The following is a 23,195-nucleotide window of genomic DNA, read 5'->3' on the forward strand; positions in this document are numbered from 1 at the left end:
TGCCAGTGATGATATCTGAGGCATCATTATTTAAAATTCCGATTATTATCATTCCAATTCCAAAAAGAATCATGTTTATCACGCCAAGCAATACATACTTTGTTTTATCATGTTGCTGGGTTGCAGTTGGGGTGGAAAATGTTTTCAATCTTTCCCAAAAAACTGTGAGAGAGTTGTGCATCTTGAGTACCAAAAATCAAGACAGAGCAAAAATAAAGCAGAAATAGTGATTTATTCAAAGCTGAGAAAAATAATCAAAAACAAAACCACTGTTTCGTTTACCAACTTGTGTGTTGTTAAATCTTAAGCAAGTTCTAACCGTTTATAATAAATGTGCTTTTCTTTATTTAATGGATATTTGGCCGCCAATATTAACTTTAATTTGTGTGTTCCACAAGATATTAATTAATGTATAAAATATATTATATAAAACGTATTGTTAGATACCCCACAAGGTAAAAATTTGATTAATAATTCATATTTGCATTTAATTATAAAAAATATTATTACTTAATTCAAAAAAAAAGAGATATAATGGATATTTGTATCAGATTAATACTAATTCACTAATTCTTAATTATAATTTGAATTTTTGTTCAAATAATAATTTAAGAACTTCTATTTAAAATTTATTTACTCAGGACAATTATTTATGCATTTAATATCATTGAAATATTGAAATACACTAAATAAATATCAACATATTTAATTTTTATGATACAGCACTCAATTAAATGGGACTAACAATTTCAAGAATAAGGAATAAATCACGTCAAGCTATATTTTTTGCTCTGAAAACTCTTAATCCCCAACTGGATATTCAAAGTTTGGAAGTTATTGCTCCTTTTTTCTGGAAATCCCGTAATTGAATTCCGTGTTTCACTTTACTAACTTCAGCTTCAAAACATCTAAAGTTTCCACTTAAAATTAACCCTGATATTTTGTGGTAATATTGTTCAAAATATGTTTGGTATCCGCATAACTCAAGTTCCGTAAAACCAAAGTCCTTATTATTTTGTGGTTATTAGCATTCAAACAACCTTTTATATTATCTCCCAAGTTATTAAATGAATCGAGTTACTTTATATTTTGTGGTATTTATCGTTCTTCAGCACTTTTTTTTGACTTGAAAAGCTCTATTTTTATATTTTGTGGTATTTATCGTCTATAAAGACCCAACTTTTGGAATAATTTTTTTTCAAGTTTCAATAAGTTTATTATTTCCATTTTGAGTAACCTAAACCGTTAAATTATTTCATTTTGGAACTTAACCAATCCGAGCTCTGAAAGTTTGTTTGTTTTATATATTGTGGTTATTAGTATTACTCGAGTGATTTTTTGTCATTATTATATTCAAGTCTAAAAAAGCCCAATTCCTCCACATTGTTTAATCTTCATGATTTCTTCAGATACTGCTTTTTGGTATTTAATTAAAGTTTCAACAACAAATTCATTATTGCTTTTCCCATTATTCTTCAGATATTTTTTTTTTCATGGAATTATTTCAACAATTTTCTCAAAAGTTTTATTCATCCCTAATTTGTGGTTATTGATGTTTTTCAGAATTCCTTTTCTTTTGGTATTCCGACCAAACAAAATCTCAAAGATTCAAAATCCTCTTATATTTTGTGGTAATTACATCGTTTAAAATATTTTGACTCTTTCATTGTTCAAATTTAAAAATTTTAAATTCTTTATACTTGGTGGAAATTTACACTTTTTTTTCAGATTTTGTTGGTATTCATTACTCTCAAATTACAAAAGTTTAAACCCTTTATACTTTGTTGTAAATAAAATTATAAAAACAGTCCTCTTGGTATTTTTTTGGTATTATTTAATACAGGCTTCAACGTTTTTGTCCCTTTATTTTTGTGGTAATTATACTGTGAGATTTATATTGGTTTTAGCTATATTTAAGTTCAACGAGAATCAATTCTTTCATATTCCTTGATTTTAACTTCATCCTAAAAGTTTTTTAATCACATTGTTCAAACCAAAAGAATGTAAATTCGGTTATATTTTTTGGTTATATATGGTTTTTTCGGTTATTTTCATATATGTTTATAATGAGCCAAATTTTGAAGATTTTACTCTAAAAATGTTATTATGATTCATTTTTACATTATTAAAGTACTCGAGACCAAACTGGACTATATTTTGTGGTATTTATTTAAAAATTATTGATCCCTATTAAACCCAATCCTGTAAATTCAATTTTATGTATTATTTTGAAATATAATAACATTCAAAGATTATACCTCTTTAACAGCATTTAAATTTCAAAAACACTCATTTTTTGTGCTAAACCAACATTAGAAGAATTTTTGGTATTCTAATATACAAACTCCGTAACTGAGAGCCGTTTTTATTTTGTGGAATAAATATTCCAAAGAATCTCTTACGCAATTGTATCTAAATGTGTAACTTAAATTGATTAATCCATTTGCATTACGTGGTTGATAATATTATTCACATATTTTGTTTGGTTTTGTTACATTAATGTTCCGCGATTCAAGGTCGTTTACATTTCCTGGTGACTCGTAATTCCGAAAGTTTTTACTTTTAATTTTAAAGTTCAGTAAAGTTAAATATACTTAAATTTTGTGGTATTTAAATTATCCGAATATATTTGAATTTATTATATTCAAGCTCTGCAAGACAAAGGTATCTGTGTTCTCCAGAGAGTGTATTATGCCAATAAATCCAATTTTCGTAAGTTTAATTTAATCTACTCTTTTAATTTAATCATAATAAAAATATTCTTTTTATTAACTATTTCAGGTCCTGTAAAAATTATTCTTTTATATTTTTTTAATAACCAAAGTTGTCCCAAGAATTTGTTGTTTTTACTACATTAAAGTTAGGTAAGTTAAAAACAAACTATATTTAGTGGTTACTAACATTTCAAAAAAAAAGACTATTTATTTATATTCCCTTATTTTTAATAGCATTTTAGCCATTGTTATTTTGTGTTAGTTAAAATTAATCAATGATATTAATGGTATCAAGGATTAAAGCTATATAAATCATTACATTTTGTTGTGAATCAACTTGTCCAGAGAATTTGTTGGTATTTTTATATGCAAATTTGGAAAAAAAAACTCAAGTATGTTTATATTTTTTGGTAACTGGTATTAAAAAATTTTTTATTTTGTTAAAATCAATAAATACAAATTTCATTTATATTTTTAATATACAATGCTTCGAAAAAAATATTTAACTAATGTTATCATTAAAGTTCAAAGACTATTTTGGGTTGTTTTTAAAGTTTTGATGTCAAATGAAACTTAGTATTTTGTTTTATTCAGTAAACTACATTTTTTCATACAAATTATTGGACACGATTTGCATTCTTGTATTACTTTCACAAGATTTATTTACATATTAAGTCAAATTTCTGGTATTAATATTATTCAAGATTAATACAGTTAAAGTTTGTACATTTTGTTATTGTGTCTCAGATTTTTATATCAATAGTTATCTAATAAATAAACTTATGCATAGATATTTCATTATAATGGTCTGGAACTTAGAATTTTTTCATTGAAATATAATAAAATAAAACTCCAAGTTTTCTTATTATAATATAAATGTAAATTTTACAAAATGTACATTCTAGTTAAATACTTGATATTATATGGTAATGTTTACATCAAATAATTGGTTTAGTTTTTTTGAAAAAAAAAAACAATTATTCGAGAATGTTAATTACTGGTATTTTAAAAATTCACTATGACATTACTTTATTCAATTCAGCTTTTTTTTAGGTTTTTAAAAACATTATATTCTTTTCACAAGTATGTACATTTTTGCAATGATAGTGTTTTCAAAGTAATTATTTACAGATAAAGACTAGTTTTCAATGGAATTTAATATATCAAAAGTTTATTTAATTTATTTGTTTGAAATATACTTTTTTGGTTATTTACACAGTAAGTTCAGAATTTTTTAATCGTTTTGTTTATGACGAAAGTGGTATATATAATCATTAGATATGGGTGGTATTCGCCTTTTTTCCTTAATAATATAACACAAAAAGCAAATATTGTACTACAAATTCGAGTTTATAGGGTCTAAATTTTATGGATATTCTGTTAATTTTTACGTTAACTTTTGAAGGAATGTTTACTGTAAATTTGGTTATTAATATTTTAAATTAACAATTTTAAAGGAAACATAGAAATACGGTGATTTTAATGGTAAAACTTGCATAAATTAATTAACGTCAATAATTTTTTTTGTTATTCAGGTTCTTATAAACTTTGTTTTTTAAATTTTTATTAATTGTTAAAATATATCTATTAAATATCAAAAATAGTAAGTTTTGATTTAATTTTTAATTTAATGTTTCAGGTCGTATATTCAAGGTAAATTAACTTAATATATAAAGCAAAAAACTGTAAGTTTATTATCAAAACTCATTAACTTTTTTGCTACACTTATATATTCAGGCCCTTTTCAAACTGTTCCTAAAGGAAAAATATTCCTTGTTTACTGAAATATTTGTAAATTTGGGAGAATTGTAAGTTAATCGTTTTTATTTTATACTTAAGTTTTTTATTCAACAGTAAATAAGTTTTCTTTTCTATTTAAGGAAGAGATTTTTTAAACTAGTTTTTGGTAGAAAGTTGAATGTTTAATTTCAATCGTTATCAAAAGGACTTTAATGAAAAAAGGGATTTAACTAAAAATGAGGATCACGAATTATTTAATTAAGAACACTTTGAAGCAAGTAAATTAATTATTCTATAAAATTTAAATAAAAGGAATTTATTGAAGATGCTTAGAGTCAAGGATTAATGCATTCAATTAGTGTATTATCAAGAATATCAGAAATATAAAAGACTTTAAATTAAATATTTATATGGAATATTTTTTTATAAAATTTAAAATTAGAAGAAAATACAAAATAAATTATTGATAAATATGGGATTGTTGAAAAAAGATAAACTAGTAATTTTATATTGAAATTTAAAGTAGTGTTTTATACTGAAAGAAGGTAAATTTGTTTATTTAATATGGAATAACATAGGATATCATTAAAAGAGTAACCAATTTATTTTGGAATATAACAAGCGTAAATTTTTTATACAAATGAATTCAAGTATGGTATTATCAATTTTACCTCAAAAATAAGAGTAACTAAGTTACAAAGGGTTCACAGGATAAATATGGAATAAATAAATGGAATTTGGGACTAACAATAACAACAAAAATTTTTATATGTAGTACTAAACTCTCTTTTATAAAAATTTAATAAAGCCTGAAGAATTTTAAAAATCTATTTAAGAAATATACGATTAAATCATTTTGATTATTTATTTGTCGCAATAAAAGTCAAATCCAAAGCAAAAAAGAAAGATTCAAAGTTAGACAAATAAAAAATGGATTAATTATATCTCAAATTTAATTGGCATGGGACATGGTAAACAAAACAAAACTCTGTAATTTACATAATTCGACTCGAAAATAGAAAACTAATTTAACATAAAACTTGAATTCTAAAACAGGAAATGAACCCTTTATAATTTAATTTCATCATAAAAATGTACGGGGATGGGTTAGGGGGTAAAGTACATTTGTAGTGTTTTGTTTGGTAGCAAAATAACAATCTACACACTAAATTTTAAAGATTTACTATTTAAAGTATTGAAAGACTCCAAATTATTAATTATACAACAAAAAAAATATCTTATTATATATAATGGTATAAAACTGGTAAATACCAACAAAATTAATAAATTAAGGCAATTCATGTTATTAATATCGATCCATGATACATACTTGGAAATAGCGTTAAGATTATTTTGGTAATCATCTAAATTCAAAAAAAATCTTTTTAAACCATATTCAAAACAATCAATTATAGCGGACATGTAATAATTCAAATAATGTTATGGGACTAATAATTTTCCGAATTTAGAAGATCTACACGACTTATTGGAAAAAGAAATCACTGGAGATTTTAAATTGATTTCAAATTAATTAAACTTTCTGCTTTTTACCTATATAGTTATTTAATCTCTTCTGAAAAATTTTTACTCTCGACTACCTTTTTTTGTGCATGTCTCACATGTATTTTTTCAAAACTATTGTTGACATTTTTACCACCATTATTTACTAAAGAAGCTGCATTGAAACTACTTCTTATATTTCCAAACATATGTGGTCCATCGGAACCACTGCAAACCGTCTGACGATTAATATAATTTGGTGTTCTGTAGTCGGGGATATTCAGGTTAGATATCTTATTTAATCTGTAATCCGGTAGGTTTTGATTATTTGATGATAGATATGGAACATTTACTTCGCTTTCCACTGAACTTTCCTGTTCTTCCCATATTTCGCTTCCGCAGCTAACTGTGGAACCCTCCTTATCAGACGGATTATCAACTTCAGTGCCTTGTTTATCAGCAGTAACCTTTTTAAGTATGTTCATATTAAGTATCGCGTTTTTTATATCAATTATTTTGGAGGTTGCTGCATTTACAGAAGACTCATTTCCATTAATAACATTAGTTACAGTTTCGTATATTGTGTTTATCCCAGTAAAAAGCTTTTCAGATATTTGAGAATAGTTTTCAACACCTGAATCTGTACTAACTTTTCTATTTCTACCAGTATTTTGTGAGCTATTATAGAAATTCCTACTTTTTTGAGATATCTGAATTAAACCAGGATTCGTTCCTTGTCTTGCAAACTTCGCACCACCACCAAAAAGTGAACCGTCGAATTTTGTTGTCCTTGCAACTGTCACAAATCCTTTTGTAAACAGTTCTTTTTTTCTTGATTCATATTCTGCCTGACTTCTTTTAACCGGGTCGGTTAAAATATCATATGCTTCGACTAAATCTTTAAACTTTGCTTCGCATAAGTTCTTCTCCTTTCCAATATTTTTATCTGGATGCCACTTTATTGCTAGTTTATGATAGGCTCTTTTTATTTCATTCTCATTTCTTGAGTTCGAAATGTCTATGTTTAATATTTCACAGCATTCTTTAAGAGATTTTTTTTGTGAAACCATATTGAATATACCTATTTCTTCAGTATAGTTATATCTTTAAAAAAAATTTTCAAGTTATTTATATATCAGTAGAAAAAAAAAGAAATATGTATTTCAAAATGAAACATCAGCAAAAAAAATCTATAAAGGTCCCTAACTTAAGAATTAAATAAATTAGTATTTTTGTCAAATTTCATGTGATTACATCATTTGTATTTAACCTATTCTATTAATTTTGCTTATACCCACTCCTTTTTTATATACACTAATCTAGACGTGTTCACACGTACATGGAGAATTGTGTGTAAAAAAAAATTTTGTAATATACAAAAATTTTACGATAATTAAATAGGGTAAAAATGCGAAAAATAACTAAACAAATTTTTTAAACTTATATGCTGAATAATCCTTTTAACGTAATAGTAGATTATTCTTATTCCAATTCTATTATTTTAATGTCAACATTATGGCGGTAAATGGGTGTGTGGGGGCTGCATTAAGGATTCATGAATTAAATATTTTAGATTTAAATAATATGTAGTGAACGTATATATTTAATCGTTACCCATAAATAATATGTTCTTAATGAACATATTTTTAAATAAAATGACAAAAATGACTCGAAAAAAAGTATCCTTACTTTGATAACACACAAATATTTAATGTACATGTAGATTTATCAATTATTTATAAAAATAGCTTTTCTTGAATATTACAGAATTTGTTGTATATAGATGCAGAAATTTGTGTTGTTATGTTTTATTTTGTATTCAATGGCAATAACCGTGTTTTGTGGTGATATTTTTTCTGAAATAGTAGAAAATCACGGAGACACAAATACAGGTTACATAGGGGATGTAAAGGATATTGAGATCGATACTGATGCAAGAAAAGACAGCAATTTTGTTAAAGGAAACAAAAGATGGTTTAGATCGAAGAAGGATCACATGAAGTTTACACCACAAAAGGGGATAGAATTGGGAAAAAAAGTTGCACTCAACTCTTCAATAGGCGTAATATGGATTTACGAGCCAGGTCTGCTTTTGGCCGAGGAATTAGTTTCTCCATGTTTTGGAATAATTTTCTATTATCCTAATGTACAAGTTTCCTTAATGAAAGGTGATAAGTTTTTGGGAGTTTTGTGTGATGCGAGAGAACACAAACCAATTACAAAAGATAGGTTTAAATGGTATATTGCAGTTGGAAATGATTTAACTTTCACACCAAGACACTATATAAAGGAAGGAGCGTACATTAAAGAGGGACAGGAGATTGGTCACTTATCAAAACCTGCAAGGAATGTTGGGAGAGTTGCAATTAAATCACGTGCCAGGTGTTCAGGTATTATTATTCTTTGTAAACCGGGTCTTGTAAACACTGGCGAAGAGTTTTTGAGGATTTCTTGTGACGTCTCCTCAAACCCAAATAGTGTTCACAATCCATTAACAGATGAGACACACACATCTTTGCTTGACCAATCAGATTTAGGTAAAAGCATACCAAAATTAAGATATTTAGCGCAGGTATCTATTCAGGAGGCGAATTACGACGGAAGTACTGTGCAACTTCCACAAATGGCCAGCTTGTCAGATAAAGGAGACTTGGAATCTCAAGCTGAGGAATCTGAGAACATCGGTCTTATTTCTGAATTTTTTGAGGATAATGACAATAAAGGGGATGGGTCTGAAAATTCTGGAGATAAAGGTCCAACCCAGAAACACGCAATTAAAATTCAAGATAACGTGATTTTTGATGAGGAAACGTCAGAATCTGAGACTCCTGACAAAGAAAAAGAAGATGAAACAAAAAAAGAGGAGGAAAAAATACGGGAAGAAGAAAGGAGAAAACAGGAGGAAGAAAAAAAGGAATTGGAGAGTGTTAAAATAGTTTCAAAAGATCACAGATTATCAAAACATAAACGACAAGAAAATAACGAAGTCAAAGCAATTAAAGCAGACCATATTACCGATATTGAAGGATTAAGTTCGAGTGTTGTTCTTGAGTCAGATTTTGGTTCCTTTAATTGAAAGACAATAATAGAGGAATAATATGCTATAAAATTTTATATACCTTATATTAATACTAATATTTTTTTCGTCGATAAAAACAACTAAACATTTCCCTAGTCTTTTTCTTCAAACAAAGCTTCGCTACAAGCTTTTATCAGTAGATGTTTAATAGGTTTATATCTCTCAGTAGTATCGAAATAAGTTTCTGATTTTATCTTGAAGAATGTAGTTAGTGCTTCTGCACATTCTATAACTGTTTGTTTTCCGAGAATAATATCACAATAATCTGCCAAACAAAGTCTTTGAGTAACGTATCTTATCTGAACAATGCTGTCAACAGCGGCTTTAAGTGCTTGAGCTCTTTCCTTTTGGGTTTGATTCAATAAACTACAAATTCCTGGACGGGTTCTTAAACTATTTATGAACTCCTTTTTATATTTTGTTGCTTCTAATTTAAGAGGTTTCTTTGAAGATTTCAATACTGTATACTGCGAATATGCTCTGTCATTATTGACATCCCATAAACCTTTACTAAAACCAACATTTTCACAAATATCGCGAAACTTTTGTCTGAATAATTTGAAAAATAAACTCCACTGTCCGTGGAATCTCCCCAAAAGATCGATAAAAACTCTTTCACAATCTCCGACTCCACGATATGTTCTCAACAAGAAAAAACCCTCGCATATATTTTGTTGATTCCAACCAGATCCAGATTTTAAACCGGAAATACCATGGATACTAGAAGATCCACCTTCACCAATTCCTCCGAGAATGCTAATTAAATCCAATTGGATCAACTTGTGAAAAGTATTAACTTTTATCATGACTTCAGGATCATTTACTGAAATCATTTTACACCAATTTACGTGGGGCCTTTCAACCTGATGTGCCTTCGGCAAACCTTTGTAGTGAGAATTACAAATCCTTCTAATAGTTTGGAATTGAATTTCAGGTTTCATTAGTGGGTTTGGAGCCAAAAGAAGCGATTCTGTTGTCGGATTTTCATACAACATAATTTCCTCTTCCCTAATTAAAGGAGCAGGTTCCCCGAATCTATGAATCTTTACGCCAGTTTGAGAGGTAGGTTTTATTTTTAAATCTTCCGACTGCCTGTATATGTACTTTAGTTTAACGCCATCGTATAATGCTTGTTTTATGGGACCTAATGTCTGTTTTTCATCTTCGGTCCCAGGTTCCATGACTTCACCCCCTTTGTCAACTTGGTCTTGAGGGAATTGTAATTCCTGAATTTGAGTTTGTTGTTCTGGATTCTTTGAAATAGAGTTCTCTTTTATGTTAATATTCTTATTTTCAGTTTCATATTCATAAAAACCTCCTTCATTGTAACTTTCATTGCCATTGCTTTCAGCCATCTCAATTACAGAAAGTTTTCCCCACAAAATCAAATAAAACAAAAGTAAGACATGCTTTAAAAAAATCATATTCCTGATTTTATTAGAATAATCATCATTAAGTTTTAGTTTATAATAGCAAAGTATTACAAACGAATCTTTTTATTTAAAATTATTTATATTCGCGAAGTGTTTTTAAGTTGTCATTACAGAGAAGGAGTTGCGCGCATTTAAATGGGATCTAGAAATTGCAAACCCAAAATAACTCTTTTAAGTGCAAAACTGTGATTTCAATAATTTATCTATTTCTTTATAGCGCTGATGAATTAGTTAAATTTAGCATTTTTTATTTAAATTAATTGTATGTAGCAAAAAACAACACATTTTTCTAAGTTAAATATAGTTCCTTTCATTGTTACTGAGTACTTAAGTAAGTTTTTCCACATATGTTGTATAAAACACATGATATTTCTAATTAGCGAGCTAGTCGTTGGATTTTTGTGGCTTCGTTCCACTAGATGGTTGGCAGAAAAAAAAGGACAGTAACGACTTAAAATATGATTTAGGAATTAATTAACGCAAAAAACACAAAATTGTCAACTAGCGTATTTTAAATACTGGATATTAGTGTTTTTGACAAGAAAAAGTCCAAAATGGAGTATTTAAGATGCAAAACACCGTGCACTCGAAAATGAGAAGAAAAGGCAGATTAGCCTGTATAAGTAGGTGATTTTGAGTCTGGAGAATCAAAATACACGGAAAACGTGTAAGAAACAGAATGTCAAAATTGAAACTGTCTCCACCTGTAGTTAATTTACACACTCATAAAGTAGTTTACCTCTATCAATTTTTTTGGTACAAGTAGGAATGCTGTCTCGACATTTCCCGCCAAAAGATAGATAAAATATGACATGGTCGTGACATTTGCTCGTTATTTTTCATTCGTGGAAACTCAGAATAAATGCATTAAGATAAAGTTTAATGCAAAGGAATTGCATTCTACAGCTAGCGAATAATGCGTTTTTTTCCACTTCACTTTACCCTGATTTTCGGTTTGAATGTTTATTTGACCTTTGTGGAGGCAAATCCGTTGACAAAATTAGCAGCTGATGAATTTATCAAAAAATTTAATATTCATGGTGCAGAGTATGTTAGTGAAGGTTTCATTAATTCACACCTTGAGGAGTTAACTGCAGAACTTTTCAAAATTTTTGAGAATGAATTTGAACAAGTTGTTATGCCTTCAAGCTTCAAAGAGTATCAACGTACCATTAAAAATGTTATAAACGACAGTGGTAACCGTATTAAAGAGTTTTTAAGTGATTCTAACGAAATTTGCAATGATATTGATGATGAATGGAAACTAGTTACTTATGACCTACTTGCTATTGACTCTAATTATGTTTTGGATGACATTGACAAATTTGATATAAATAGTATCGAACATAACTTCAGTAGATACGAAAAATATTTGAATCTAGGTGGTGCACCTTTAGTAAGAAGGCTAGTAAAACTTCTTGAAAAGAGAAATGATATTCAAAGCAAAATTATTGAAATAGTTATGATTCTCCATAAACTGATAATTGAAGACGAGATAATTAAGGCCGTATATCTTTTTAAGTTAAAGAATTCATCGTCAGATGCCTTAGCCAAAAAAATCTCAAGATTGTCGAAGTTGTTAAATATTTACAAAAGCCTATATAAGTTTTTACTTGGAGACTTTGACAAGTCATTTAAAATCTCTATTTTAAAATTGATTCCTGTTTTCAAAAATAGTGGCAGTGACTATCTTCCAGACAACTTAGTTGTAATATATCCATTTAAAACAATTATTTACAAGTTCAATCGTTTATTATTAGAACAAGAAAGAAGTGCAAATGATGACGGTGAAGGTGATCATTCCACGTTGAAACACAGAATTCACGTTGATTTTGACAATAATAATGATAAAATTAGGTTTTTCAACGTATCTTTAGATGTATTCGATGATTTTTTAGGCGATGAAAATTACTTGGAACAGAAGAACTATACTTTTGCAAATCCAGGTAATTCTACAATAATTACCGAGGGCAGAATCCCAGTTTCTGCAATTTTGAACTCAAATAACGGAACTGATTTAAGGCTTGTAAATGAAGACAATTCCCGTTTTTTTGGTGTTGACGGTGAATCTGCCTATAATTGCAAAAAGGAAAGATATTTTGAAGCGAATCTTAATGATATTACTGAGAATAACAATTTTGAAGGCAAGAGTAGAGATATAGCAGAAAAAAAGAAAAAAGCCTTTGACAACTTTGTGAACAGGAAAATCTTGAGTACTGCGAATTTATTTAAAAAGGATAATATTGCAACAGTGTCTGATTTAAAGTGCCTTTCTACACAATTTATTTGTCCAGTTGTGAGACATTTGAATGCTGAGGAAATGAGTGATCTTGATAGAAACTTGTCAATTTTTAACGATGGTTCACCTGAAAAGGACAAAACTTTAATTTGGGGAATTTCGGAAAGTTTGATTGATAATTATGGGGGAAGGGCGAGGTTGCTAAAGCTCATTTCTTTGAAGATTGAGGATGTTCGCAACTCCATAGAACGTAAGAACAAGACACAATTGATGAACATTGGTGATGGTTTTGATGAGGAAATAGGATTTTATAGGAAAAAACAAAAGAAAATATTGTCAGCGTTGATGTCTCTTCAATTTTTTTTGGAGTCAGAAAGTGCCGTGGAGGTCTCGGCGAGAAGAGAATCATTTATTGAGAGTTTTGCTCCTATTAATAAAAGGGAAACAGCCAAATTGTCTAATGAAAGAGGTCATTCATATTTTGATAGAAGTTTATCGTATTCAGATATCGTTTATTCGCAAAACAAAAAGCACTTCAACAGATTGAGGAATTCGTTTGAAGTTATGGAGTCCGAAGTTACACATAATCACGATTACGAATTCGCTTATGGAAACTCTTTTGACTTTTATACTGAAAAACAAAGTCTTGACTTACCGGACTTGTGTACAAGATTTGTCGCAGTTGTGTCTATCACAAAGTCAATTAACAGTCTGTGTGTTAATTCTTACAAGTTTGGACAAAAGGTTTGTTCGATGATATTCGAACAACCTATTCATAACTTACTCAGTAATCAGGACTATTCGTGGCTTACAGGAATAAAGCTCGTTGAAACCGTAAACCGGTTTATTGAAGGAAAAAACTTGCCAAGAGAACTTTTTATTGATCAAAAAAACGCACTTAGAGCTCTAAATTATTCATTCTCTCATCGAATATACAATATCCACCAGGCATGCACCCAATCTTTGGTTTCGCAAAAAAGCATAGTCATTTATAGAGAAAACATCAGTTTGCATGTTATAAAACCCATTTTTAAATTATCTTGCGCTGAATTCTTTGGAATTAGTCTGTTCCTATATGGTTAGTAACTTTTTTATATTGATGCCTAGTGTGTTTTCTTTTCCTCCAAGCTGTTTCCTCACAAACAGGGGTGTCCCTGTACAACAAACTAATAAGGCAATAGAGCGACTCCACAGGGGCACGCCAAATAAAGGCTGGGTGGCCGAGTGGACTAAGGCGCAACATTCAGGTTGTTGTATTCAGGGGTTCGAATCCCCTCCCAGTCAGTTTGGGCGTTTTTTGAAGTAAAACAATTAAAAAAGTTACTAGAAAAACTAATGTTAAAAAAAAACGACTTTCAAATATATATTTCTTTCGAAGCTGAGAGGAAACCAAGTAAACCGTATATTTTGGCACATGTTCTCCTTAGTTTCAACTCGTTTTTCGGACTCGGATCATACCTTTTATCCCTCAAAAAAATTTCCCCTAACTTTTTATAACATTCATTTGGTCGATCAATAGGAATTTCTCTCCTATTATCTATGATAGCTTTAACGCTTTCTTCGATTACTTCAGAGGAGTTCTTAAACTCGAAATTCTTATTGATTAAATATCTTGCTACAGCAGTATCGTAAAAATGTTCGCTTTCTTCTCCCTCTTCAAAATATTCCTCAAAAAATTCCCGTTTTCGGTTTTCATCGTCTAGTGAAGGGAATGTGAATTCACATGTGTATTTCAGCTTTCTAACTAGCTTCTGAGTAGGCAAAATCTGTTTAGATATAGGAGTAATAACACTCATAAAAAACCTTGTGCAGTCCTGAGCGGAATATACTTTTTTTGAAACAGAATCGTCATATTCACCGATTAGTTTCCCAAACACATTGTTAATTAGGTAAATATTAGAGTTTATGTTGAATAATGACCTTAGTTCAGCCCTCTTTTTCCCGTAATTTTTGTCGATTTTTTCGAAATCCTTTTCAATTGTGGAATAAATATAAAGGAATTCAATTAGTGCATTGAATATTTGTCTCCTGTATTCCTCAGTAAAGTAGTTTCTGATTCTAGTTTCTTTTGATTTTGTTATTGCTCCTGTCAATTTTTTTGCAAAATCAGCAACATTTTTCACCGAAAGATTGTCTAAAATAGCCTCGGGAGTCTCTACTTCCATCAAAGCTCTTGTTTCTGAGTTTAACTTTTTATTCCCCATTCTGATGTTCTTTCTTTTCAAATCGATGTTATTTTCAGTTTCAGAAAGAGCTTTCTTTATATCCTCATTTGAAACAGGAACGTCACTTAATCCAGAATATTCAATAGTATCTGAGGAATTTCTGTTAACTGCTTCCATTAACTCTTTTAATATTTCACTTTTTTCGATACATCCAAAGTCATAATTAATGTCCTCGTATTTCGTTTCCTTTTTATCCGAAAAGTCATAGTAGTCGTCTTTACATTCTGCTTCATCTAAAAAACCTATTTCATCTTTAAATGAATCGTATATATCAGAAAGCGTTTTCGGTTCAGATCCAGTACTACATGTGCTTTTTGAAGAACAACAACGTGGCTCTGTGTCCCCAGACTCACTGAGTAACTCATATACAGGGAGATGATTAACAAATTCGTGATCATTATCTTCCAAAGAATCACTTTTTATTGTATTGTTGCTTTGCAATTCGGGCTCAATTGATCCTAGCGACCTGAATTTCTGGTCAGTCGTTCGAACTAAACCCATATCACGACAATTATTCCTTATGAAGTCATAGTTATTTATCTTATTTTTCAATATGTATCTTGCGACGAAGTACATGCAGTGAAAATGACGAAAAGAGTCTAGTCCCAAAAATATATTATTTACGGTAGATAATTCATGCTCGCTTAGTATCATAATAAATTTGAAACATTCACCACTTGATTCCTTATTGTCTGCCTTTTTGCTTTTTTCGTTAATGAGTTTTAAACCACGTCTTCCTTTTGTTTCTATACCTGACACAATAACATTTACCATATTCTCATCGTGTTTTTGAGTTATATATGCGTACGCATGGTGCGTAAGTAATGTCGAACATATAAGAATTGTTAGTAATGCTAAAAACCTAGATAAAAAATTAGTATCCATTTGCATGTATTACAGTTATATTAAAGATAATATTCTAGTATCATACACACTCACCCCTCACTAAAAGTCAAAGGGTGGGACATATATGCGCCGATATCCATATGTAATGTCGACAAGTTACCACCGAATGGAGGCATGCTAAAAAGGATAAAAAGTGAGGTACAAACAAGAGTTATTTTCAACTATCTAACTATTATATTGGTTCGAAAATTTAACATAACAGCCTTTTAGAAAGCTAAATATTTCCTCCAATATGAATAGGCAAAAATACAGCAAACTAAAATCCTAAATCAAACACTAAGGTGAAGAAATGACCGAATGTTGTCACACTTCAGAAACAAAACACAAATTTCAACTAAACCATCCATAAATACTTTATTTACGATTTGGACTTTGACTTTCAGGCGGCACTGATGAGTCTTTGTTCTGAAAAAAGGGATGACCAAAAAGGTGTGGGCTCAGCAAAATGCCACTCTGATTTGTTGGACAATTAAAGATATTGGGACCATTGTTAGCTGACTGGTTTGTGTTTAGAACTGTAGGTAGATAATTTAATTGTTGAAGATAAGTGCTACTGTTACCAGGTAGAAGTGTTTGTGTTGACCTGTAAATTAATAGACTATTTACCAGATATCCTAATTGAATTGAGATGTTGATAAATACCACTAAGTCATCGATGTTAAAGTAATTAAATCTCTCGCTTATTGACATATCTTTGAAATGTCTCGAGATGGGTTGTTCTGAATCTTGAATTGATTCGTCGCCCGTAGTCTTCGAAAGGCCATAAATCGACATGAACTTTTGTAAAATTGCAACATTCCCACCAATTACGGTTTTTATGTAGTATTTGTAAAGACTCAGACCTAGATTAGAATACTTCTGTTGAAAGGCCAGCACCAATGAGTCAATGGGACCGTGCTCTTTTACGTTAAAAAGTTTTATGGTATCACTGTCAATTCTTAGGTACCAGCAATTATTGCGATTATCGAAGGATAAGCCTCTCCAAATGCTCTCAGCGTTAGAAAGCGCTTTAATTATGTTGTCATTGACAGACTCCTGGTGATCATTGACATAAACCGGAGTAGTGTTGGGGCTATAGGGGGAAATAAAGGAAAAAGGAATATTTAACGACAAAACAAAGTCCCGGCCATATAAGGCTGCATAAGGATCATTTACGAAGTTCCGTATCGGAATAGTACCACTTTGGAAGCTAACTGCACTTGCCATATTGTACATATTGTTTAACAAGAGGTTGCTTTGGACGAGTTGGCTAGGAACTGTGTTGTTTACAAGACCATTCGGAATTAGATGTGAAACCAATAGACTTAAATTAGTTAGGCTTGAAGTAGTGTTTTGAGACTTCAAAACCTTAGTGGAATTAATAACATCACCACCATTTAGGCACTGAGATGAGTTACCATTAGCAATATTAGAGATATTATTTAGACTCGACATTTTCTCCTTTAATTTTAGAGCACCAATGCTCAAGTCAATAACATCGAGATTTGGCTCTTCAGCAATACAAACACTACATCGGTGATCGTCTTCTGGATCTGGTAGTTTAGGTATTACTACAGACGGCAGGTCGCCAAATAAATTGCTCCCGACAATATTGACTTGATAAAATCTAAGAGCCATTTCATATGATTTCTCAACGCCGTATCTTTTCGCAGAAAAGTACCTTGATACTTCTGTCTGCCTTTTTCTAATTCTCACCTGCCAACCATGATTTCTACGATCATAATAAATGCCTCTTAGTGACATACTGCGAAGAACTTCGGTACTCGGTAAATTCATTTCAAATTCAAGATTTCTCAATTCAGCATTAGTTTGTCTCCTTCTGACATTTCTTGTTCCTCTATTATTTCTCTGTCTCTGCCTTCTTGAACCACTTGAATCGGAATTTGCTGCTTCTACATTTTGCTGTTCATCTTCTATTGATGCTCCGCCATTTATTGGATCTTGTAATTCCGAACTAAGCGCCTCCGTGGATTCCCCTGGCACATTCACTTCTGCCAAATCGTTAGCGTCCTGCCCGGAGGCACTTAAGTCCATTTCAATTGCTCTATTTATTTCTGAAACATCATCAGGATTTATTGAATCGGACGAAGAAACGGGATCTGACATAGCTAGTCAAAATAGGAGTGGTACGGTCTTATTGAGTATTTTCAACGGTATTTCAGGATTGTGGTAGTTCGGAACAATATCAAGGACTACCGGAACGCTATTTGACGGTTAGTTTTATTTCGGACTAAGTGAAATCGCTTATCAAACAAAAAAAATTGTCTGACTTATTTTGGCTTTATTTTGTAATTCCTTAACCAAATATAGTGCAATTTTAATGAGTGATTTTTTCCAAACACTAAAATTTGATTAAATAACATTCGGTAAATACAATCTTGATTATTAGAATAGAATCCCTTAAAGCACTCACAATATTTATCAGTATCTCACACTAATAAAAAAATAAAATATTAATAATTGTATGAATTGAGCTCCCAACTATTAATCTTTTCAGTCTCAGTGTATATCTGTATTTACATTTACTATTAAATTGCTTTTTCTTTTTTTAGAAGATCTTAACAAATCAAAATAATATGTTAGGCGGGGTGTCTGAGTCTACCTTATTTGTCGAGTTTCGGTGTGAGCAAATGTTATGAGGGGTCGCCTATTTCCCGCCTTAATACGTGAGAAGAGTGGAATAGCTATTGAAATTCAAGACAATCTAATGATAATAATCCTGAATTAATGAACTGCTAAACTTTGAAACGGATATAGTTCTGTACAATATAGTTCTTGTTGATTCTGATTATTGAGAGCATACAGTAAATATTTATATTTTCTGGAACAACCTCTACTAACTTTTAAAGGTAAGTTTTTTTTTCTATTATTGAATTTGTGAGTGTTTTTTTAGTTGTTTATTATCCAGATTAAAGAATACAACTTGATATTTTTTTAATAATTCCTTTTTAATTGTGTGTGTGTTTTTTTTGGAAGTCACTTTTATGGGTAAACAAATTTAATTGGCAAGAAAACTTCTTCTGTGCAGTACACTATTTGGAAGAAATATGAACAGTAATATGCAATATATATATGTGAAATGAACGATTTTTTAAAGGATCTCTTATATTTTTGGAAAACTTCTCCGACAGGAACACCTACTTTAACTTTACTGATTTTTGCATTCGCACTATACGTGATTCAAAGGTTACTCTTTTTTGGGTCAGGGCGCACAATTGCACCCAAAAAATACGTAAATAAATTATACAATGTGCTAATTGAGAATATAGGAAGTGAAATAGAGGAAATAACAAAAAAGTTTTTAAATAAAAGATCTAAGTACATATCTAATAACTATACAAGCGATGAAATCAAAGAACTAGACAATTCTGTCAGAAAAGTCATTCAAACATCTTCTGAGATCACAGAATCATTATACAACTTTTTATCTGCTTTTCATGCGAGTTATGGTGATTTCCCTGATTCGAATGAGTTTACACAATATAAAACATACATTGATTCAGTTCCAAGTTCTAGTGAGGTTGGCAATTATATCCAGAGTGTGCCAAACATCATGAATGGAAATGGCGGGAAAGCACCTGTGTGTGTTTTCCGAGATGACGACTCGAACCCGAATCACAAAAGCGGTCCAATACAGACAACGACAAGCAATAACTTGCATGTAGATAACTTCCATAATTCACAGATTGTTAATACTGATAACAAACTCGAAGTTATGAACTTGCACACAAACTATAACCCTAATTCTAACATCTACCCAGATTTAATATGAAGCACATACATAGCAAACAACGTGAATAACATTTATAACTCTTAAATCATATCCTATTAGATCTAAACCTTTTTGGTTAATCTTCTCGATAATAATAACGACATGAATATGTATTCGTACTACTAGATCTGTATTCGTCTTTAAAATAAGGGGCACTGTCATCGCCACCATTATTGTTATTGTCACTATAATCGTAGCTGTTGTCACCTCTAGGGCCGGAATCTGATCCATTAGATCTCTATTCAGTTTGTTGAGAAGATCATCATGTCCATAACAACCCGAAAATGATGTTGTGGAGTGTCTGTATATGTCAAAAAAGTCATTTGCAGGAGTCTCTATTTGAGAGACTTAACTGCATTAGACCTGATAGTTCAATAGGAACTAAAACATTTGAATTCATCAAATATATAGAAGATGACAAAGGTCGATTAATATCCTTTGTACGAAGTTTGTAGTTCGACCTTCTCTAATATCACACAGTTCAGCCAACAATGATTGCAGCGCCGATGATCATGAGTTGTGGTCCACTAATCTGGCACAACTGAGTATACTCAGCAAGTTAGATCTGATGTTGGGTGATAAGTTGCGGAAATTAATAGCTGAAATTCCTGCATGTTTGCTGCATAAGTGGACTCTGGACAGAGTTGCTTGTGGCTTCTTCATGTTTAAACATTCTTTCCGGATTTTCATACTGAAATAGAGCTTTAGTAACTAAACTTGCAGAGAATGCACTCTCCGGTGACATCTTGGGACATTGTGAACTATCGAGACCGCCATGGAGGCTAAAGACCATATCAAAGAATTGATGAAACGGGATAAAATCTTGATGATCAGTGTTAAAGCCGGGTTCACATTATGTGAGTCACTGGAACTTGAAATATTTGAAACCGATCTTACTTCATCAGAATTGAGTTGTCATAATCACAAACCATATCATCAATACTTGGATTTGAGGAACCCACGATTCTAATATCATTTTGTTCGAAAGTCTCCGGAAACTCGATATAAGAACCACACTGGAAAATGTTCATAACATTACCAGTAAAATCGCATTTTTCATCCTCAAATCCTTGGGATGCGACATAAAACTGAATCTTGAGTGATCAATACCATTTGTCTTAGTTTCAGGTATAACTATACTACTTTCTGCGGTGTTCATCAGATTATCAGTGCTTCCTATAGGATCGGTGTTTTCTTAAGGAGGTTCAAAATTATAAAGAGAGCTGTTATATATAAAATTTTGGTATTAGAACCTTTTTCTCAAAGTCATCAAATCTAATTTGGAATAAAGCGGTGTCAATAACTATTCCGTCTCGAGTTGTTACGTCATCTCTATCTAGCCTCAAGTCCCGAATTAAAGAATTCCACGGTTCGTTGTTATTCTTAGTATTTGTATAATCGCAATCATTCCTATTTTTCCTGTCATTCCTAACACCACTAACATTCCTATTACCACTACCGGTATTGTCATTACCATCATTCATGTCATCCCCACCGTCCCTATCGTTGCTACGACTTCTGCAAATTCTACGACAACTGAGGTTGCTACAATTCCTACGCTTTCTTCGATTTCTACCGTCATCATGGGGAAACATAAAGATGTACATCAGACCATGAATAAAGAATATCAATTTGATCCCCAAATATTACCACATCCCAGTAGATAGATGTACTCCTTTACTCTGAATACGAATTTAATGGATTTTCACCAGCATTAGAACACGTGATGAACCTAAAAAATTTGTTTCCTTCAAATTTCTTTTGTATTCCTTGCAGAAAAGAATTCTTTCTACAGGGGTCCTGAAGTTTTGTATTTTTTATACAAAATGTAGTAACTGGTGCACATCAAATCATGATCAACCTTCAAATAATATTATAAGTTTTTGCGGTTTATAATACTCAATTTATGCCATCTTAATGCTAAACAGTGAAGCGAATGAGTAATACCTTCGTATCCACACCAACCTTTGTCCCATCATAGTTTAATGGGTTAACAATGTAGATTACATGCCTTTTCAAAGGCATAATTATTGAAAGTTGAAATAGATCCCTGAAATATAAGGGTGGAATTTTACAATTAATGTCTCCACTGGAGCTATCAGGACCTGATATATACATTCGATAATCTGTGTAGAATTCCATATTGTCTTGACTAAAAAACCAAACCTAAAGACAAAAAAATTGTTTAAACAAATAAAAAAAGAGATAAAGAAACCGAATTCTCAATCTTTTTTTGTCTAAATTATTGTTTTAAATAATAAAAACCCATATTTGTCATCTTTGTTTATAATGAATTACGTATTAAACTTTCCAAGTACATGCTCTAATAAACTTGCCCACGCTGTATAATAAGTTAAAGTTGTGTTATTTATAAGCACTTAATAAACTGTAGGAGTACTCTAAATATATTATTTAGTGCATTTAATGTCTTTATATAGGCGTATTTATTTTTTCATAAAATAATTAGAGGAAATGCGACTATTATACGAAAAATAAATAAACACTGTTCCTTTTGTTACTTTAAATAAGAATAAATTCCTATTAGTTTGACATATTTTACCTTTTTTTTTACAACAATGGATATCTATCTGTCTCAATTTGTCTATCTAGTTGGATTTAAACCAGCTAAGCCTGTAAATTGCCGTCTTGCAATTCACAACGGCACCTAAGTTCCAATGTGATTTCGAGTACTATTCAATGCAATATCACCAAGATTTTCCCTGCTCAGATCTTCGTACTCCTCCACTAGTTCTGGCACATGGCTCTCCTTGAAGGAATACATTTGCCAGTTAGAATTTATAACTCCATAACTCAGAATCAAGAAAGAAAGCGAGTCATCTCCTTCGGATTTATATATCAAAGACAGTAGTGATTTTGATATCCACTCTTTATTTCCGCTTTTTAGTATTGTCGATGTCATCTTCAACGGATATTTGTCGTAATTAAAATAGTAAGACTCCAACAAGGTTTTTGAGTCCAGTACTAAATTGTGTGGTTTATTGGATTCAATTGTAATTTTATGCGATGAAGTAGCAGGGATACCAACGCCTCTTGCTGTTTCAGCAAATGGATTAAAGTAAGAAGTTGTTCTATTGTGTTGTACACAAAAATTCTCTGCAGCAATGCTTCTGGAAGCGGAGTGTATATTTTTTGATAAATCAACATCAAATTCCTCTTTTGTCTTTACACCCCTAAGACCACTGAATTTAGATACTTCCTCAGATCCCGTTTCTAAATATGTAGTATTGCTCCTTGAGGTCGTAGAAGTTCCAACTAATGTAATGTTTCTTATGTCTCCATCCAATTCTATTTTAGTTTCATTCTTTCCCTCTGCATGCCTTATATATTTAACTTCTGTAATATTCGCAGGTTCAAATCTAAATGGAGACAACCCACTAGAAATACTAACCAGTGTGTCAAACAACTGAGAGCTACTTGGAGTGATATATCCATCGATCTATAAAATTAAATAAATAATAAATAATTAATGCAACTGGATCTTAACAAAACTTACGCGTTTAAAATGTGAAATTTTAATTATAATCAGCAGTATCATGTAAAAATTTATATTCATTGTGTTTTTCATT

At 30.8% G+C, this 23,195-nt stretch overlaps 9 protein-coding genes across 9 annotated transcripts; 3 read left to right on the forward strand and 6 right to left on the reverse strand.

Moving 5' to 3' along the window:
• Positions 1–6,013: 6,013 nt before the first annotated feature.
• Positions 6,014–7,024, reverse strand: FG386_000371 (uncharacterized protein; the record flags this gene model as incomplete). Its single annotated transcript, XM_067339721.1, has 1 exon — positions 6,014–7,024. The coding sequence occupies one exon, from the start codon at positions 7,022–7,024 to the stop codon at positions 6,014–6,016; it is 1,011 nt and encodes a 336-aa protein (XP_067196417.1).
• A 713-nt stretch (positions 7,025–7,737) lies between these two features.
• On the forward strand, positions 7,738–9,030 carry FG386_000383 (uncharacterized protein; the record flags this gene model as incomplete). Its single annotated transcript, XM_067339733.1, has 1 exon — positions 7,738–9,030. The coding sequence occupies one exon, from the start codon at positions 7,738–7,740 to the stop codon at positions 9,028–9,030; it is 1,293 nt and encodes a 430-aa protein (XP_067196429.1).
• Positions 9,031–9,125: 95 nt separating this feature from the next.
• Positions 9,126–10,388, reverse strand: FG386_000388 (signal peptide-containing protein; the record flags this gene model as incomplete). The annotated part of the gene is made up of 1 exon (XM_067339738.1): positions 9,126–10,388. The coding sequence occupies one exon, from the start codon at positions 10,386–10,388 to the stop codon at positions 9,126–9,128; it is 1,263 nt and encodes a 420-aa protein (XP_067196434.1).
• Positions 10,389–11,382: 994 nt separating this feature from the next.
• On the forward strand, positions 11,383–13,788 carry FG386_000389 (uncharacterized protein; the record flags this gene model as incomplete). The annotated part of the gene is made up of 1 exon (XM_067339739.1): positions 11,383–13,788. One exon carries the CDS (start codon positions 11,383–11,385, stop codon positions 13,786–13,788), a length of 2,406 nt encoding a protein of 801 aa, XP_067196435.1.
• Positions 13,789–14,060: 272 nt separating this feature from the next.
• On the reverse strand, positions 14,061–15,704 carry FG386_000390 (uncharacterized protein; the record flags this gene model as incomplete). The annotated part of the gene is made up of 1 exon (XM_067339740.1): positions 14,061–15,704. The coding sequence occupies one exon, from the start codon at positions 15,702–15,704 to the stop codon at positions 14,061–14,063; it is 1,644 nt and encodes a 547-aa protein (XP_067196436.1).
• Positions 15,705–16,190: 486 nt separating this feature from the next.
• FG386_000391 (uncharacterized protein) lies at positions 16,191–17,942 on the reverse strand (the record flags this gene model as incomplete). The annotated part of the gene is made up of 1 exon (XM_067339741.1): positions 16,191–17,942. One exon carries the CDS (start codon positions 17,940–17,942, stop codon positions 16,191–16,193), a length of 1,752 nt encoding a protein of 583 aa, XP_067196437.1.
• A 973-nt stretch (positions 17,943–18,915) lies between these two features.
• FG386_000392 (uncharacterized protein) lies at positions 18,916–19,608 on the forward strand (the record flags this gene model as incomplete). Its single annotated transcript, XM_067339742.1, has 1 exon — positions 18,916–19,608. The coding sequence occupies one exon, from the start codon at positions 18,916–18,918 to the stop codon at positions 19,606–19,608; it is 693 nt and encodes a 230-aa protein (XP_067196438.1).
• A 1,226-nt stretch (positions 19,609–20,834) lies between these two features.
• On the reverse strand, positions 20,835–21,215 carry FG386_000393 (uncharacterized protein; the record flags this gene model as incomplete). Its single annotated transcript, XM_067339743.1, has 1 exon — positions 20,835–21,215. One exon carries the CDS (start codon positions 21,213–21,215, stop codon positions 20,835–20,837), a length of 381 nt encoding a protein of 126 aa, XP_067196439.1.
• A 1,058-nt stretch (positions 21,216–22,273) lies between these two features.
• On the reverse strand, positions 22,274–23,194 carry FG386_000394 (uncharacterized protein; the record flags this gene model as incomplete). The annotated part of the gene is made up of 2 exons (XM_067339744.1): positions 22,274–23,065; positions 23,123–23,194. The coding sequence occupies 2 exons, from the start codon at positions 23,192–23,194 to the stop codon at positions 22,274–22,276; spliced, it is 864 nt and encodes a 287-aa protein (XP_067196440.1).
• Position 23,195: the final 1 nt, after the last annotated feature.

Source organism: Cryptosporidium ryanae (assembly GCF_009792415.1).
Source record: "Cryptosporidium ryanae isolate 45019 chromosome Unknown contig_13, whole genome shotgun sequence".
NCBI lineage: Eukaryota > Apicomplexa > Conoidasida > Eucoccidiorida > Cryptosporidiidae > Cryptosporidium > Cryptosporidium ryanae.